General features: G+C 42.8%; 1 protein-coding gene across 3 annotated transcripts in view; it reads left to right on the top strand.

The window, feature by feature from the left end:
- Positions 1-9,319, top strand: part of TMEM201 (transmembrane protein 201) — a 138,028-nt gene extending 128,709 nt beyond the window's left edge. The window contains exons 9-10 of one of the 3 annotated variants that reach the window (XM_053691439.1): positions 8,068-8,202; positions 8,870-9,319. In XM_053691439.1, the coding sequence (XP_053547414.1) occupies positions 8,068-8,202; positions 8,870-8,958 (224 nt within the window). In that variant the 3' untranslated portion in view covers positions 8,959-9,319. The remainder of the gene's footprint in view (positions 1-8,067; positions 8,203-8,869) is intronic. The other 2 variants (XM_053691438.1, XM_053691437.1) reach the window with 2 other exon arrangements.
- The last annotated feature ends 7,647 nt before the right edge of the window (positions 9,320-16,966 follow it).

Genomic DNA, 16,966 nt, shown 5'->3' with positions numbered 1-16,966 from the left:
TATTCGGGCCCGGGTTGAAAGAGATTATCGCTGACATTACAGGAGGTAAAGGCCATGCCCTGCCTCAGGACAAAGCCAAAGCCAAGACTAGACAGTCTAATTTTCGTTCCTTTCGTAATTTCAAAGCAGGAGCAGCATCAACTTCCTCTGCACCAAAACAGGAAGGAGCTGTTGCTCGCTACAGACAAGGCTGGAAACCTAACCAGTCCTGGAACAAGGGCAAGCAGACTAGGAAACCTGCTGCTGCCCCTAAAACAGCATGAATTGAGGGCCCCCGATCCGGGATCGGATCTAGTGGGGGGCAGACTTTCTCTCTTCGCCCAGGCTTGGGCAAGAGATGTTCAGGATCCCTGGGCGCTAGAGATAATATCTCAGGGATACCTTCTGGACTTCAAATACTCTCCTCCAAGAGAGAGATTTCATCTGTCAAGATTGTCAACAATCCAGACAAAGAAAGAGGCGTTTCTACGCTGCGTACAAGAGCTCTTGTTAATGGGAGTAATCCATCCAGTTCCACGATCGGAACAGGGACAGGGGTTTTACTCAAATCTGTTTGTGGTTCCCAAAAAAGAGGGAACTTTCAGACCAATCCTGGACTTAAAGATCCTAAACAAATTCCTAAGAGTTCCATCGTTCAAGATGGAGACTATTCGGACAATTTTACCTATGATCCAAGAGGGTCAATACATGACCACTGTAGATTTAAAAGATGCTTACCTTCACATACCGATTCACAAAGATCATTATCGGTACCTAAGGTTTGCCTTCCTAGACAGGCATTACCAGTTTGTGGCTCTTCCATTCGGATTGGCTACAGCTCCAAGAATCTTCACAAAGGTTCTGGGTGCTCTTCTGGCGGTACTAAGACCGCGGGGAATCTCGGTAGCTCCATACCTAGACGACATTCTGATACAAGCTTCAAGCTTTCAAACTGCCAAGTCTCATACAGAGTTAGTGCTGGCATTTCTAAGGTCACATGGATGGAAGGTGAACGAAAAGAAAAGTTCACTCGTTCCACTCACAAGAGTTCCCTTCCTGGGGACTCTTATAGATTCTGTAGAAATGAAGATTTACCTGACAGAGGACAGGCTAACAAGACTTCAAAGTGCTTGCCGCACCCTTCATTCCATTCAACACCCGTCAGTGGCTCAATGCATGGAGGTAATCGGCTTAATGGTAGCGGCAATGGACATGGTACCCTTTGCACGCTTACACCTCAGACCACTGCAACTGTGCATGCTAAGTCAGTGGAATGGGGATTACTCAGACTTACCCCCTTCTCTGAATCTGGATCAAGAGACCAGAAATTCTCTTCTATGGTGGCTTTCTCGACCACATCTGTCCAGGGGGATGCCATTCAGCAGACCAGACTGGACAATTGTAACAACAGACGCCAGCCTTCTAGGTTGGGGTGCCATCTGGAATTCTCTGAAGGCTCAGGGACAATGGAGTCAGGAGGAGAGTCTCCTGCCAATAAACATTCTGGAATTGAGAGCAGTTCTCAATGCCCTCCTGGCTTGGCCCCAGTTGACAACTCGGGGGTTCATCAGGTTTCAGTCGGACAACATCACGACTGTAGCTTACATCAACCATCAGGGAGGGACAAGAAGCTCCCTAGCTATGATGGAAGTATCAAAGATAATTTGCTGGGCAGAGTCTCACTCTTGCCACCTGTCAGCAATCCACATCCCGGGAGTGGAGAACTGGGAGGCGGATTTCTTAAGTCGTCAGACTTTTCATCCGGGGGAGTGGGAACTTCATCCGGAGGTCTTTGCCCAAATACTTCGACGTTGGGGCAAACCAGAGATAGATCTCATGGCGTCTCGACAGAACGCCAAGCTTCCTCGTTACGGGTCCAGATCCAGGGATCCAGGAGCAGTCCTGATAGATGCTCTGACAGCACCTTGGGACTTCAGGATGGCTTACGTGTTTCCACCCTTCCCGTTGCTTCCTCGATTGATTGCCAGAATCAAACAAGAGAGAGCATCAGTGATTCTAATAGCACCTGCGTGGCCACGCAGGACTTGGTATGCAGACCTGGTGGACATGTCATCCTGTCCACCTTGGTCTCTACCTCTGAAACAGGACCTTCTGATACAGGGTCCCTTCAAACATCAAAATCTAACTTCTCTGAAGCTGACTGCTTGGAAATTGAATGCTTGATTTTATCAAGACGTGGATTTTCTGAGTCAGTTATTGATACCTTAATACAGGCTAGGAAACCTGTTACCAGAAAGATTTACCATAAGATATGGCGTAAATACCTATATTGGTGTGAATCCAAAGGTTACTCTTGGAGTAAGGTTAGGATTCCTAGGATATTGTCTTTTCTACAAGAAGGTTTAGAAAAGGGTTTATCTGCTAGTTCATTAAAGGGACAGATCTCAGCTCTGTCCATTCTGTTACACAAACGTCTGTCAGAAGTTCCTGACGTCCAGGCTTTTTGTCAGGCTTTGGCCAGAATTAAGCCTGTGTTTAAAACTGTTGCTCCACCATGGAGTTTAAACCTTGTTCTTAATGTTTTACAGGGCGTTCCGTTTGAACCCCTTCATTCCATTGATATAAAGTTGTTATCTTGGAAAGTTCTATTTTTAATGGCTATTTCCTCGGCTCGAAGAGTCTCTGAATTATCAGCCTTACATTGTGATTCTCCTTATTTGATTTTTCATTCGGATAAGGTAGTCCTGCGTACTAAACCTGGGTTCTTACCTAAGGTAGTTACTAACAGGAATATCAATCAAGAGATTGTTGTTCCTTCTTTATGCCCAAATCCTTCTTCAAAGAAGGAACGTCTACTGCACAACCTGGATGTAGTCCGTGCTCTAAAATTTTACTTACAGGCAACTAAGGAATTTCGACAAACGTCTTCTCTGTTTGTCATTTACTCTGGGCAGAGGAGAGGTCAAAAAGCTTCCGCTACCTCTTTCTTTTTGGCTTCGTAGCATAATTCGTTTAGCTTATGAGACTGCTGGACAGCAGCCTCCTGAAAGAATTACAGCTCATTCTACTAGAGCTGTGGCTTCCACTTGGGCCTTCAAGAATGAGGCCTCTGTTGAATAGATTTGCAAGGCTGCAACTTGGTCTTCGCTTCATACTTTTTCCAAATTTTACAAATTTGACACTTTTGCTTCATCGGAGGCTATTTTTGGGAGAAAGGTTCTTCAGGCAGTGGTTCCTTCTGTATAAAGAGCCTTCCTATCCCTCCCGTCATCCGTGTACTTTTGCTTTGGTATTGGTATCCCAGAAGTAATGATGACCCGTGGACTGATCACACTTAACAGAAGAAAACATAATTTATGCTTACCTGATAAATTCCTTTCTTCTGTAGTGTGATCAGTCCACGGCCCGCCCTGTTTTTAAGGCAGGTAAATATTTTTTAATTTATACTCCAGTCACCACTTCACCCTTGGCTTTTCCTTTCTCGTTGGTCCTTGGTCGAATGACTGGGAGTGACGTAGAGGGGAGGAGCTATATGCAGCTCTGCTGGGTGAATCCTCTTGCACTTCCTGTTGGGGAGGAGTAATATCCCAGAAGTAATGATGACCCGTGGACTGATCACACTACAGAAGAAAGGAATTTATCAGGTAAGCATAAATTATGTTTTTCATTATATTACTAGTGTGGTATATCACTTTAAAAATGTGGGCTGACACTGGGAGATGCGGCTGGATTTTATTGCTGTTTTTGACAGGCCTTACAATGTGAAGCGCTTATTGCGCAGAATGTGTATGTTGTGAGCACATGGCTGATCTATGGAGGACCGACATGTTTGGGTTTTCTCTACCCATGCTGGTCTCGGTAGGATAGGAGTTACGCCCACAGTGGGCAGGGCCTATTTTCGCTCAGACACGCAATGTGTGTTCCAGATTGGTAGCAGATCCTGAGGCTCCGGTGGGGCCTAACTCTGTTTGGTGATCGTAGTGGACAGAGAGGCTCAAAAAAGTTATTTCAGTGTGCCTTGGGGGCAGGTAGGCGCCACAGCGGCCTAGTTTTGTAATACATCGATATATTTGATAAACCTGACATCATTTGATATATTATATATCCTAACAAGTGGTTCAATATATTTAAGCTAATTGGGACACATAGGGACAATTTTTATTGCTGAAATCGTCTTTTTGTCTAACAGAAAAATTGTTGCGCTTTTATTATTTAAAGGTGCAGTACACGTTTTTGGTTTAAATACTTTAATATATGTTTTGACCTCAAAAGTACAATATATCAAGTAAATAACGACTATTATTGCTATTGCTAGTCTGTTTAACATGTCTGACATTGAGGAATCTACTTGTTCTATGTGTTTAGATGCCTCTGTGGAACCCCCTCTTACTTTTTGTCCCTCATGTACTGAAAGGGCCTTACAATGTAAAGAGCAGATTTTATTTAAGGAAAGTGTGTCTAAGGATGATTCTCAGTCTGAGAATCAGGGTATGCCGCCAAATTCTCCCCAAACGTCACAACCTTTAACGCCCACCCAAGCGACGCTGGGTTCTTCAACCGCGTCTAATTCATTTACCCTGCAGGATATGGCTGCAGTTATGTCGACTACCCTTACAGAGGTTTTATCTAAGTTGCCAATGTTACAGGGCAAACGCAGTAGGACAGAAGTCAATGTGAATACTGAATCCTCTAATGCTTTGTTGGCTATTTCCGATGTACCCTCACAGGGATATGATTTGGGGGTCAAGGAGCTTCTGTCTGAGGCAACACACTTCCCGAATCGGAAAGTTCCCCCTTTTCGGACGTCATGTCTTTTAGATTTAAGCTTGAACACCTCCGCCTGTTACTTCGGGAGGTTTTAGCGACTCTGGATGACTGTGACTCTATTGTGGTACCACCAGAGAAATTGTGTAAAATGGACAAATACTTAGAGGTACCTGCTTACACTGTTTTTCCGGTTCCTAAGAGAATTTCGTAGATTATCAAGAGGGAATGGGACAGACCAGGTATACCGTTCTCACCTTCTAATTTTAAGAAAATGTATCCCATATCTGACTCTTGGCAGACGGTCCCTAAGATAGAGGGGGCTATATCTACCCTGGCTAAGCGTACAACTATTCCTATTGAGGACAGCTGTGCTTTCAAAGACCCTATGGATAAGAAATTGGAGGGTCTTCTAAAAAAGTAATTTTTTTTTCATCAGGGTGATAGTGACAACGGACGCCAGCCTACTGGGCTGGGGTGCAGTCTGGAATTCCTTGAAGGCTCATGGTGTGTGGACTCTCTTCTTCCAATCAATATTCTGGAATTGAGAGCAATATTTAATGCGCTTCAGGCGTGGCCTCAGTTGGTTTCGGCCAAATACATCCACTTTCAGTCGGACAACATCACGACTGTGGCTTACATCAATCATCAGGGAGGAACAAGGAGTTCCTTAGCGATGACAGAAGTATCAAAGATTATTCGGTGGACGGAAGCTCACTCTTATCTGTCAGCAATCTACATCCCAGGAGTGGACAACTGGGAAGCGGACTTTTTAAGCAGACAGATGTTTCATCCGGGGGAGTGGGAACTCCATCTGGAGGTCTTTACCTCTCTGATCCTCAGATGGGGCAGACCGGAATTGGATCTGATGGCGTCTCGTCAGAATGCCAAGCTTCCAAGATACGGATCCAGGTTGAGGGATCCTCAGGCCGAACTGATAGATGCCTTGGCAGTGCCTTGGTCGTTCAACCTAGCTTATGTGTTTCCACCGTTTGCTCTCCTTCCCCGGGTGATTGCTCGGATCAAACAGAGGGCTTCAGTAATTCTAATCACGCCTTCGTGGCCTCGCAGGACTTGGTATGCCGATCTAGTGGACATGTCCTCTCTGACGCCGTGGAAGCTTCCATTGAGGCAGGACCTTCTCATTCAGGGACCTTTCCTTCATCCGAATTCAGTTTCTCTGCAGCTGTCTGCTTGGAGATTGAACACTTGATTTTATCTAAGCGGGGGTTCTCTGATTCGGCACGTAAGCCTGTTACTAGAAAGATCTACCATAAGATATGGCGTAAATATCTTCATTGGTGTGAATCCAAGGGTTTCTCGTGGAGTAGAGTTAGGATTCCCAGGATTCTGTCTTTTCTCCAAGAAGGATTGGAGAAAGGGTTATCAGCAAGTTCCTTAAAGGGAAAAATCTCTGCTTTGACAAGAGAAACGAGAACAGCGGAGTCTCTATAGAAGTGCGCAAATGATCACAGCATGTAGAAGATGGCGGATTCAGCAACCAGCAATCCAGGCAGCTCTCTTAGAAGTGTAAGATGAACGTCGGGAACCTGTGGATGACAGATAAAAGAGGCGCCTCATGGGACAAGTATCGTCTTGAGCAACAGAGGAGAACAAAAACAGCGGACCCCCCACAGAGTGTTACTCACAAGAGAGGCGGTACAAACGTGTACCCAGACAAGCAGGACGGAACCAGAAGTCAGCCTGATGAAACGACTATATGTTGAGAAACGCGTTGCTGGACGCATGTTTTTATCTGTTTATACTCAATAAATATATCCTTGAGTATATCACACCTGCCTGATATCTATTATTGTTGCCGCTGGTGCAATTAAGTTCTGTTCCTGATTTCTCCCTGGAGGTCCGCTGTGCCGAGTTTCCACCAACCCCATTGGCTCCTCTGCTGGGTCGACTCTGACGCTGTCTGCCGAGTGACGTTTGCCTTAGCGTACTGAGCTTACTCTTGTCTGACGGGCGACTTCTGGTTCCGTCCTGCTTGTCTGGGTACACGTTTGTACCGCCTCTCTTGTGAGTAACACTCTGGGGGGGGTCCGCTGTTTTTGTTCTCCTCTGTTGCTCAAGACGATGCTTGTCCCATGAGAAATCTCTGCTTTGTCAATTTTACTACACAAACGTTTGGCAGATGTTCCAGACGTTCAGTCTTTTTGTCAGGCTCTGACCAGAATCCAGCCGGTGTTTAGACCAATTGCTCCACCCTGGAGTTTGAATTTGTTCTTAATGTTCTTCAAGGGGTTCCGTTTGAACCCATGCATTCCATAGATATTAAGTTGTTATCTTGGAAAGTTTTATTTTTGGTTGCTATTTCTTCTGCTCGAAGAGTTTCTGAGCTTTCAGCGTTACAATGTGACTCGCCTTATCTTATCTTCCATTCTGATAAGGTGGTTTTACGTACCAAACCTGGGTTCCTTCCTAAGGTTTTTTCAAATAAGAATATTAATAAGGAAATTCATTATGTCCTAATCCTTCTTCTAAGAAGGAGCGTCTGTTGCATAACTTGGACGTGGTCCGTGCCCTGAAGTTTTACTTGCAGGCGACTAAGGAATTCCGTCAATCATCTTCATTATTCATCGTGTTTTCTGGAAAGTGTAGGGGCCAGAAAGCTACGGCTACCTCTTTCTTTTTGGCTGAAGAATATCATCCGTCTGGCATATGAGACTGCTGGACAGCAGCCTCCTGAAAGAATTACAGCTCATTCTACTAGGTCTGTTTCTTCCTCATGGGCATTTAAAAACTATGCTTCTGTTGAACAGATTTGCAAGGCTGCAACTTTGTCATCTCTTCACACTTTTGCTTCTTCTGAGGCTATTTTTGGGAGAAAGGTTCTTCAAGCAGTGGTGCCTTCCATTTAGGTTCCTGTCTTGTCCCTCCCTTTCATCCGTGTCCTGTAGCTTTGGTATTGTATCCCACAAGTAAGGATGAAATCTGTGGACTCGTCATATCTTGTAAAAGAAAAGGAAATTTATGCTTACCTGATAAATGTATTTCTTTTACAATATGACGAGTCCACAGCCCACCCTGTCATTTCTAAGACAGATATGTACTTATTTTATTAAACTTCAGTCACCTCTGCACCTTTGGCTTTTCCTTTCTCTTCCTAACTTCGGTCGAATGACTGGGGGAGGAGGGGAAGGGAGGAGCTATATATATACAGCTCTGCTGTGGTGCTCTTTGCCACTTCCTGCTGGCAAGAGGTTTAATCCCACAAGTAAGGATGAAATCCGTGGACTCGTCATATCGTAAAAGAAATACATTTATCAGGTAAGCATAAATTTCCTTTTTATTTAGTAAGGGAATATCATATTCACTTAAATGTTAATGGGTATTTTCCTTTTGATTCTTCAGCACATAAGGAACTTATGACAGAAATGAGAAGCGTCTCAAGTAAGACGACACGTCAAAAAGAGGACAGCTCCTCGCACTCTTCTGCATGTCAAGTACATAGCACCTCTGCATTCCTAGATCACCCTCCTTACAGAGGTATTCTTGGGGGGTTTACCTGGCTTCCTTAAAATCATGCTTCTCCATTTTGTACTGTAATAACCGTAACTAATAGCATATAAGCTTTATTTTTATATAAAGAACATTTGGCTCACAGAATAGTTGTGACAATGTATTTGTCCTGATTTCATTAGCTTCTCATATACTGATTCTGGTGTCTGTCTTCCTTATGTGGTATTATCTTAATTTTTAATGCGGCAACAGAACACCAAGCACTAAACGGGTACCGTTTTTCAAGGAAGGCCGACTGGGACAGCTGGGTCCATTACTATAACTCCACGCGGCCTGACCTCTTCTTTTAGCTTATAATCCCCAATAACTAAAAAGAACATGAAAGTCAAAATGTAACTTTCACGGTTCAGAGTATGCTATTGTAAGAGACTTAAATTTACTTCTTTTATAACCTTTACTCTCTTGGTACCCTTTGTTGAAAAGCATCCCTAAGTAGGAGCACTTTTGAGAGCTAGCTTGCTTCATTGGTGGCTGTACATCTATCTGCCTTGTCACTATCACACACAATAAGGCTTTGTAGATAGCTCACAACATCAAGTAAATACAGACAATATATTCCTGTAAGTGATTGTGATAATGTATGTTAAATCATGGATGTCTAATCTGTGTACTGATGTTGGTGTTTATTTTACAGGGATCTCTTTACTTCACACCTTTCTGTTGCTAAGCCTGACAGTGAACATTCTGTTTGTCACCATTTACCTGTACCCATCACTCTACTGACCTCATGAACTGCTCAGTTATGCACACGGTGCTCCAGAAAATACCCTGTCACTGCCTGACCATCAGGGCGGCTTATTCGCCGAACAGTCATTAAGGTGCTCTCCACTTGCTGCTGTGGTCTTGTTCCGAGAGAGCCCCTTGTCTTACAAGGCTTATGAGGGATGGTGCTCTTCCAGGTCCCTCGAGCCTCCGCTAAATGCTTTCAGTAATATTATAGGAAAGTACAATGGACAAATAAAATAATTATTCTTTGGAAACCAAAAAAAAAAAAATGGTGGTTTTGTGTGTACACTGAAAACTCAGCGTAATGCAGGAATGGTGTTTTTAAACAAAGGAAAGTCTTTAACGTATAGCAACGGGATGTGCTGCTCTTCCTACGTGTACTGACATCTGTGCTGGATAAAGTAAGTGAAAAAAAAGGACAAGGAAACGTAAACTGGCACTGAAAAGCCTTTTCATTGTACGGTAAAACTATGTAATGCATAACAATGCATGGATATTACTACCAACATGAGCAAGATAGAGATATAGCTGGCGGGTTTTAGCCTAGTGCCCTGGTGTTTCTAGTCACCTAGTACTGGTAAAGCTTGTACTAGGTTATGGTCTCTACTAGTGAAACCTGTTTAGGTTCTTTGGGTACTACACAACTAATAGGTTTTTTTTACAGTGTCAGTCTGACTCCACCCAGTTATCCCTGAAGAAATAAGACCTCTACTGCTAATGATGTTATGGGCAATATCATTGGGATGCAATCAGTCATTTATACCCCAATCTGTAGAAAACATTAAAGGGACAGTCTAGTCAAAATTAAACTTTAATGATTCATATAGGACATGCACTTTTAAACTACTTTCCAATTTACTTTTGTCATCAAATTTGCTTTGTTCTCTTTGTTGCAAGCTAAACCTAGGTAGTCTTATAATGCTAATTTCTAAGCCCTTAAAGGCGGCCTCTTAACTCAGAGCTTTTGACAGTTTTTCAAAGCTAGAGGGCACTAGTTCATGTGTGCCATATAGATAAGTTTGTGCTCACTTCAATGTAGTTATTTATGAGTCAGCACTGATTGGCTAAAATGCAAGTCTGTCAAAAGAACTGAGATGAGGGGGCAGTCTGCAGAGGCTTAGATACAAGGTAATCACAGAGGTAAAGAGTATATTAATAAAAGTGTTGGTTATGCAAAACTGGGGAATGTGTAATAAAGGGATTATCTATATTTTAAGCAAAAATCTCGGGTAGACTGTCACTTTAAGAATTTAAATCCCTTCCTGAGGCAGTTAAATGAGGAGTAAATTCTGGAACCTAATATGGGAAAACTGTGTATATTATTACTTCATACTGCACTAAGTGATCTTGCTTAGTTCACCACGTACTGGAAATGGTACATGGTCTAAACATAAAACTTACTAGTAATCCATGAACAAAGTATTTATAGCTCCATGGAGAGAAGGGGATAGAGGTGATATGATAGAAATATATATATTAAGAAGCTGAAAGGGACAGTAAAGAGCTTTCCAATTCAATTCCATTATCCATTTCTTTTACAAGATATGACGAGTCCATGGATTTCATCCTTACTTATGGGATTACGCCTCCTGTTCAGCAGGAAGTGGCAAAGAGCACCACAGCAGAGCTGTATATATAGCTCCTCCCTTCCCTCCCACCCCAGTCATTCTCTTTGCCTGTGTTAGTGATAGGAAGAGGTAAAGTGAGGTGTTAGTTTAGATTCCTCAATCAAGAAGTTTTTTTATTTTAAAATGGTGCCAGTGAGTACTATTTCTCATGTAAGGTGTATCCAGTCCACGGATCATCCATTACTTGTGGGCCCCAAGGCAGAACATACAGTGATGTGAGATGTCATCGCAGAAAATGCAGCATGTCTGCAGAAAGAACAGGACACATGCAGGATTTGTTAGCGCTTGAACATTGTAGTGCTGCTCCACATTAGATAGTTCTCTTCAAACAGAGCTGTGCTCTGGCTGTACTGTGTCAATTTTCCTTAACACAGTGCATCCAGAGCAAAGTGCTGTTTCAAGTGAGCAGTCAGATATGCAGTAGCGCTGCAAAGCAGCAACACATTGCTTGTTGACTGGCTCTCAGAGATTTCCCAGTCTGCAAAACTGTTTATTCTAAATGTAAGAGCACTGCATCTTTTTATTACTAGATTTCTATGTTAGACAAAGAGAAAAGGAAACAGATTTATTAAAGAGACATTTTAAATTTTCTTTTTTTTGTATGCAGCTAATTTGCAATGCAATTTTCAACTACTGCACTATATTATAAAACATTAAAAATTGCTTTATTCTTCAGTTAACCAATCCATTGCAATTGAACTGGTGCCTTAGTGTAACTGTCTAATTTAATATTGAATTTTATTTAAAAAATGACCTGCAGAAAAATTTTCACTAAAAAAATCTCATCGCAGAAAGTAATGAAAAGTTCTGCCTCTGGGCTTGTGGGATATTCTCCTTCCCAACAGGAAGTTGCAAGAGGATCACCCACAGCAGAGCTGCTATATAGCTCCTCCCCTAACTGCCATATCCAGTCATTCTCTTGCAACTCTCAACATAGCTGGACGTAGTAAGAGGAAAGTGGTGTAATATAGTTAGTTTTTTCTTCAATCAAGAGTTTATTGTTTTTTAAATGGTACCGGAGTCGTACTATTTTATCTCAGGCAGCATTTAGAAGAAAAATCTGCCTGCGTTTTCTATGATCTTAGCAGAAGTAACTAAGTTACTGCTGTTCTCACATATGACTGAGGAGTGAGGTAACTTCAGAGGGAGAATAGCGTGCAGGGTATCCTGCAATAAGGTATGTGCAGTTTTAAGTTTTTCTAGGGATGGAATTGCTAGAAAATGCTGATACCGAATTAATGTAAGTTAAGCCTAAATACAGTGATTTAATAGCGACTAGTATCAGGCTTGCTATCAGAGGTGTATACTCTGATTAATGTGCAAGATAAAACGTTTGCTGGCATGTTTAATCGTTTTTATATATGCTTTGGTGATGAAACTTATTGGGCCTAGTTTTTTCCACATGGCTGGCTTTATTTTTACCTAGAAACAGTTTCCTGAGGCTTTCCACTCTTATAGTATAAAAGTTACAGTTGGTGCAGTTAAAATTACAAACTGTGACATTCAGCTTCCCTCAGCAGTCCCCTGCATGCTATAGGACATCTCTGAAGGGCTCAAAAGGCTTCTGTTATGACTTTTTAAAAAAACGTATTTTTCATTTTGTTAATCTGTTTTTTGCATTAAGGGGTTAATCATCCATTTGCAAGTGGGTGCAATGCTCTGCTAACTTGTTACATACACTGTAAAAATGTTGTTAGTTTAACTGCCTTTTTTCACTGTTATTTCAAATTTTGGCAAAATTTGTTTCTCTTAAATGCTTAAATATTGCTTGTTAACTTGATTAAAGTGTTTTCCAAGCTTGCTAGTTTCATTGCTAGTCTGTATAAACATGTCTGACATAGAGGAAACTCCTTGTTCATTATGTTTAAAAGCCATGGTGGAACCCCATAGGAGAATGTGTACTAAATGTATTGATTTCACTTTAAACAATAAAGATCAGCTGTTATCTTTAAAAGGATTATCACCAGAGGATTCTGACGAGGGGGAAGTTATGCCGACTAACTCTCCCCACGTGTCGGACCCTTTGACTCCCGCTCAAGGGACTCCCGCTAAAATGGCGCCAAGTACATCAGACGCCCATAGCGATTACTTTGCAGGACATGGCGGCAATCATGGATAATACCCTGTGAGCGGTATTAGCCAGACTGCCTGAATTCAGAGGAAAGCGTGATAGCTCTGGGGTTAGACGTAATACAGAGCGCGCAGATGCTTTAAGGCCCATGTCTGATACTGCGTCACAATATGCAGAAGCTGAGGAAGGAGAGCTTCAGTCTGTGGGTGACATTTCTGATTCGGGGAAACCTGATTCAGATATTTCTACTTTTAAATTTAAGCTTGAGAACCTCCGTGTATTGCTTGGGGAGGTATTAGCTGCTCTGAATGACTGTGACACAATTGCAGTGCCAGAGAAATTGTGTAGACTGGATAAATACTATGCAGTGCCTGTGTGTACTGATTTTCCAATTCCTAAAAGGTTTACAGAAATTATTAATAAGGAGTGGGATAGACCCGGTGTGCCGTTTTCCCCCCCTCCTATTTTTAGAAAAATGTTTCCAATAGACGCCACCACACGGGACTTATGGCAGACGGTTCCTAAGGTGGAGGGAGCAGTTTCTACTTTAGCAAAGCGTACCACTATCCCTGTCGAGGACAGTTGTGCTTTTTCAGATCCAATGGATAAAAAATTAGGTTACCTTAAGAAAATGTTTATTCAACAAGATTTTATCCTGCAGCCCCTTGCATGCATTGCGCCTGTCGCTGCTGCGGCGTTCTGGTTTGAGTCTGGAAGAGGCCTTTCAGACAGCTACTCCATTGACTGAAATACTTGACACGCTTAGAACACTTAAGCTAGCTAATTCTTTTGTTTCTGATGCCATTGTTCATTTGACTAAACTAACGGCTAAGAATTCTGGATTCGCCATCCAGGTGCGTAGGGCGCTATTGCTTAAATCTTGGTCAGCTGACGTGACTTCAAAGTCTAAATTACTTAACATTCCCTTCAAGGGGCAGACCCTATTCGGGCCTGGTTTGAAGGAAATTATTGCTGACATTACTGGAGGTAAGGGTCATACCCTTCCTCAGGACAGGGCCAGATCAAGGGCCAAACAGTCTAATTTTCGTGCCTTTCGAAATTTCAAGGCAGGTGCAGCATCAACTTCCTCTACTACAAAACAAGAGGGAACTTTTGCTCAATCCAAGCCGGGCTGGAAACCTAACCAGTCCTGGAACAAAGGCAAGCAGGCCAGAAAGCCTGCCGCTGCCTCTAAGACAGCATGAAGGAACGGCCCCCTATCTGGTAACGGATCTAGTAGGGGGCAGACTTTCTCTCTTCGCCCAGGCAAGGGCAAGAGATGTTCAGGATCCCTAGGCGTTGGAGATCATATCTCAGGGATATCTTCTGGACTTCAAAGCTTCCCCTCCTCAAGGGAGATTTCACCTTTCGAGATTATCTGTAAACCAGATAAAGAAAGAGGTATTCTTACGATGTGTGCAAGACCTCCTAGTTATGGGAGTGATCTGTCCAGTTCCACAGACGGAACAGGGACAGGGCTTTTATTCAAATCTGTTTGTGGTTCCCATAAAAGAGGGAACCTTCAGACCCATTTCTCCAACATTGGTGTGTCCGGTCCACGGCGTCATCCTTACTTGTGGGAATATCTCTTCCCCAACAGGAAATGGCAAAGAGTCCCAGCAAAGCTGGCCATATAGTCCCTCCTAGGCTCCGCCCACCCCAGTCATTCTCTTTGCCGTTGCACAGGCAACATCTCCACGGAGATGGTTAAGAGTATGTGGTGTTTAGTTGTAGTTTTTTTATTCTACTATCAAGAGTTTGTTATTTTAAAATAGTGCTGGTATGTACTATTTACTCTGAAACAGAAAGAGATGAAGAATTCTGTTTGTGAGAGGAAGATGATTTTAGCAGACAGTAACTAAAATCCTTTGCTGTTTCCACATAGGACTGTTGAGATGAAGTAACTTCAGTTGGGGGAAACAGCAGACTTTTCTGCTTAAGGTATGACTAGCCATATTTCTAACAAGACTGTGTAATGCTGGAAGGCTGTCATTTCCCCTCATGGGGACCGGTAAGCCATTTTCTTAGTCTCAAGCAGAATAAAGGGCTTATTAGGGGCTATAAAACTGGTAGACACTTTTTTGGGCTTTTTATACATGTTTATGCTGGTATTTCACATTTATAAACTTGGGGAACGTTTTTTAACGTCAGGCACTATGTTAGACACCTTTTCCAGTCAGGAAGGGCCTTCCCAGTTGTAGGCTGAGCCTCATTTTCGCGCCATTACTGCGCAGTTGTTTTTGAGAGCAAGACATGCAGATGCATGTGTGAGGACCTGAAAATAGTTGGAAAAGTTCCTAGAAGGCGTCATTTGGTATCGTATTCCCCTCTGGGTTTGGTAGAGTCGCAGCAAAGGCTGTAGCTGGGACTGCAGAGGGGTTAAATCTGTAACCGGTTTCGTTATTTTAAGGGTTAAAGCTCTGAAAATTGGTGTGCAATACTTTTAATGCTTTAAGACACTGTGGTGAAATTTTGGTAAATTTTGAACAATTCCTTCATATTTTTTCACATATTCAGTAATAAAGTGTGCTCTGTTTAAAATTTAAAGAGACAGTAACGGTTTTGATTTAAAACGGTTTTTGTGTTTTACTGACAAGTTTAAGCCTGTTTAACATGTCTATGCCTTCAGATAAGCTATGTTCTATATGTATGAAAGTCAATGTGTCTCCCCCTTCTAAATTATGTGATAATTGTGCTAAAGCGTCCAAACAAAGTAAGGACAGTACTGTCACAGATAATGAAGTTGCCCAAGATGATTCATCAGATGAAGGGAGTAGACATGGTTCTACATCATCTCCTTCTGTGTCTACACCAGTTTTGCCCACGCAGGAGGCACCTAGTACTTCTAGCGCGCCAATGCTTATTACCATGCAACAATTGACGGCTGTAATGGATAACTCCATAGCCAATATTTTATCCAAAATGCCTGCATATCAGAGAATGCGCGATTGCTCTGTTTTAAACACTGAAGAGCAGGAGGGCGCTGATAATTGTTCTGTCATACCCTCACACCAATCTGAAGGGGCCATGAGGGAGGTTTTGTCAGATGGGGAAATTTCAGATTCAGGAAAAATTTCCCAACAGGCTGAACCTGATGTTGTGACATTTAAATTAGAACATCTCCGCGCACTGCTTAAGGAGGTGTTATCTACTCTGGATGATTGTGACAACCTGGTCATTACAGAAAAATTATGCAAGATGGACAAGTTCCTAGAGGTTCCGGTGCACCCCGACGCTTTTCCTATACCCAAGCGGGTGGCGGACATAGTGAATAAGGAATGGAAGAAGCCCGGCATACCTTTTGTTCCCCCTCCTATTTTTAAGAAATTATTTCCTATGGTCGACTCCAGAAAGGACTTAAGGCAGACAGTCCCTAAGGTCGAGGGGGCAGTTTCTACTCTAAACAAGCGCACGACTATTCCTATCGAGGATAATTGTGCTTTCAAAGATCCTATGGATAAAAAATTGGAGGGTTTGCTTAAAAAGATTTTTATACAGCAAGGTTACCTTCTTCAACCCATTTCATGCATTGTTCCTGTCACTACAGCAGCGTGGTTCTGGTTCGAGGAACTAGAAAAGTCGCTCAGTAGAGAGACTCCATATGAGGAGGTTATGGACAGAGTTCACGCACTTAAGTTGGCTAACTCTTTTATTTTAGATGCCGCTTTGCAAATAGCTAGATTAGCGGCGAAAAATTCAGGGTTTGCAATTGTGGCGCGCAGAGCGCTTTGGCTAAAGTCTTGGTCAGCGGATGTATCATCCAAGACAAAATTACTTAATATCCCCTTCAAGGGTAAAACTCTCTTCGGGCCAGAATTGAAAGAGATTATCTCAGACATCACTGGGGGAAAGGGCCACGCCCTCCCACAAGATAGGCCTTTCAAAGCCAAGAATAAGTCTAATTTTTGTTCCTTTCGTAATTTCAGGAACGGACCGGGCTCTAATTCTGCATCCTCTAAACAAGAGGGTAATACCTCACAGACCAAACCAGCCTGGAAACCGATGCAAGGCTGGAACAAGGGTAAGCAGGCCAAGAAGCCTGCCGCTGCTAACAAAACAGCATGAAGGAGTAGCCCCTGATCCGGGACCGGATCTAGTGGGGGGCAGACTCTCTCTCTTTGCTCAGGCTTGGGCAAGAGATGTTCAGGATCCCTGGATGCTAGAAATAGTTTCTCAGGGTTATCTTCTGGAATTCAAGGAACTACCCCCAAGGGGAAGGTTCCACATGTCTCACTTATCCTCAAACCAAATAAAGAGACAGGCATTCTTACATTGTGTAGAAGACCTGTTAAAGATGGGAGTGATA

This window comes from Bombina bombina, chromosome 8 (genome assembly GCF_027579735.1).
Source record: "Bombina bombina isolate aBomBom1 chromosome 8, aBomBom1.pri, whole genome shotgun sequence".
In the NCBI taxonomy this organism is placed as follows: Eukaryota; Metazoa; Chordata; class Amphibia; order Anura; family Bombinatoridae; genus Bombina; species Bombina bombina.
The sequence above is the reverse complement of the archived record's forward strand: the minus strand, read 5'-3'. Positions and strand labels throughout refer to the sequence as shown.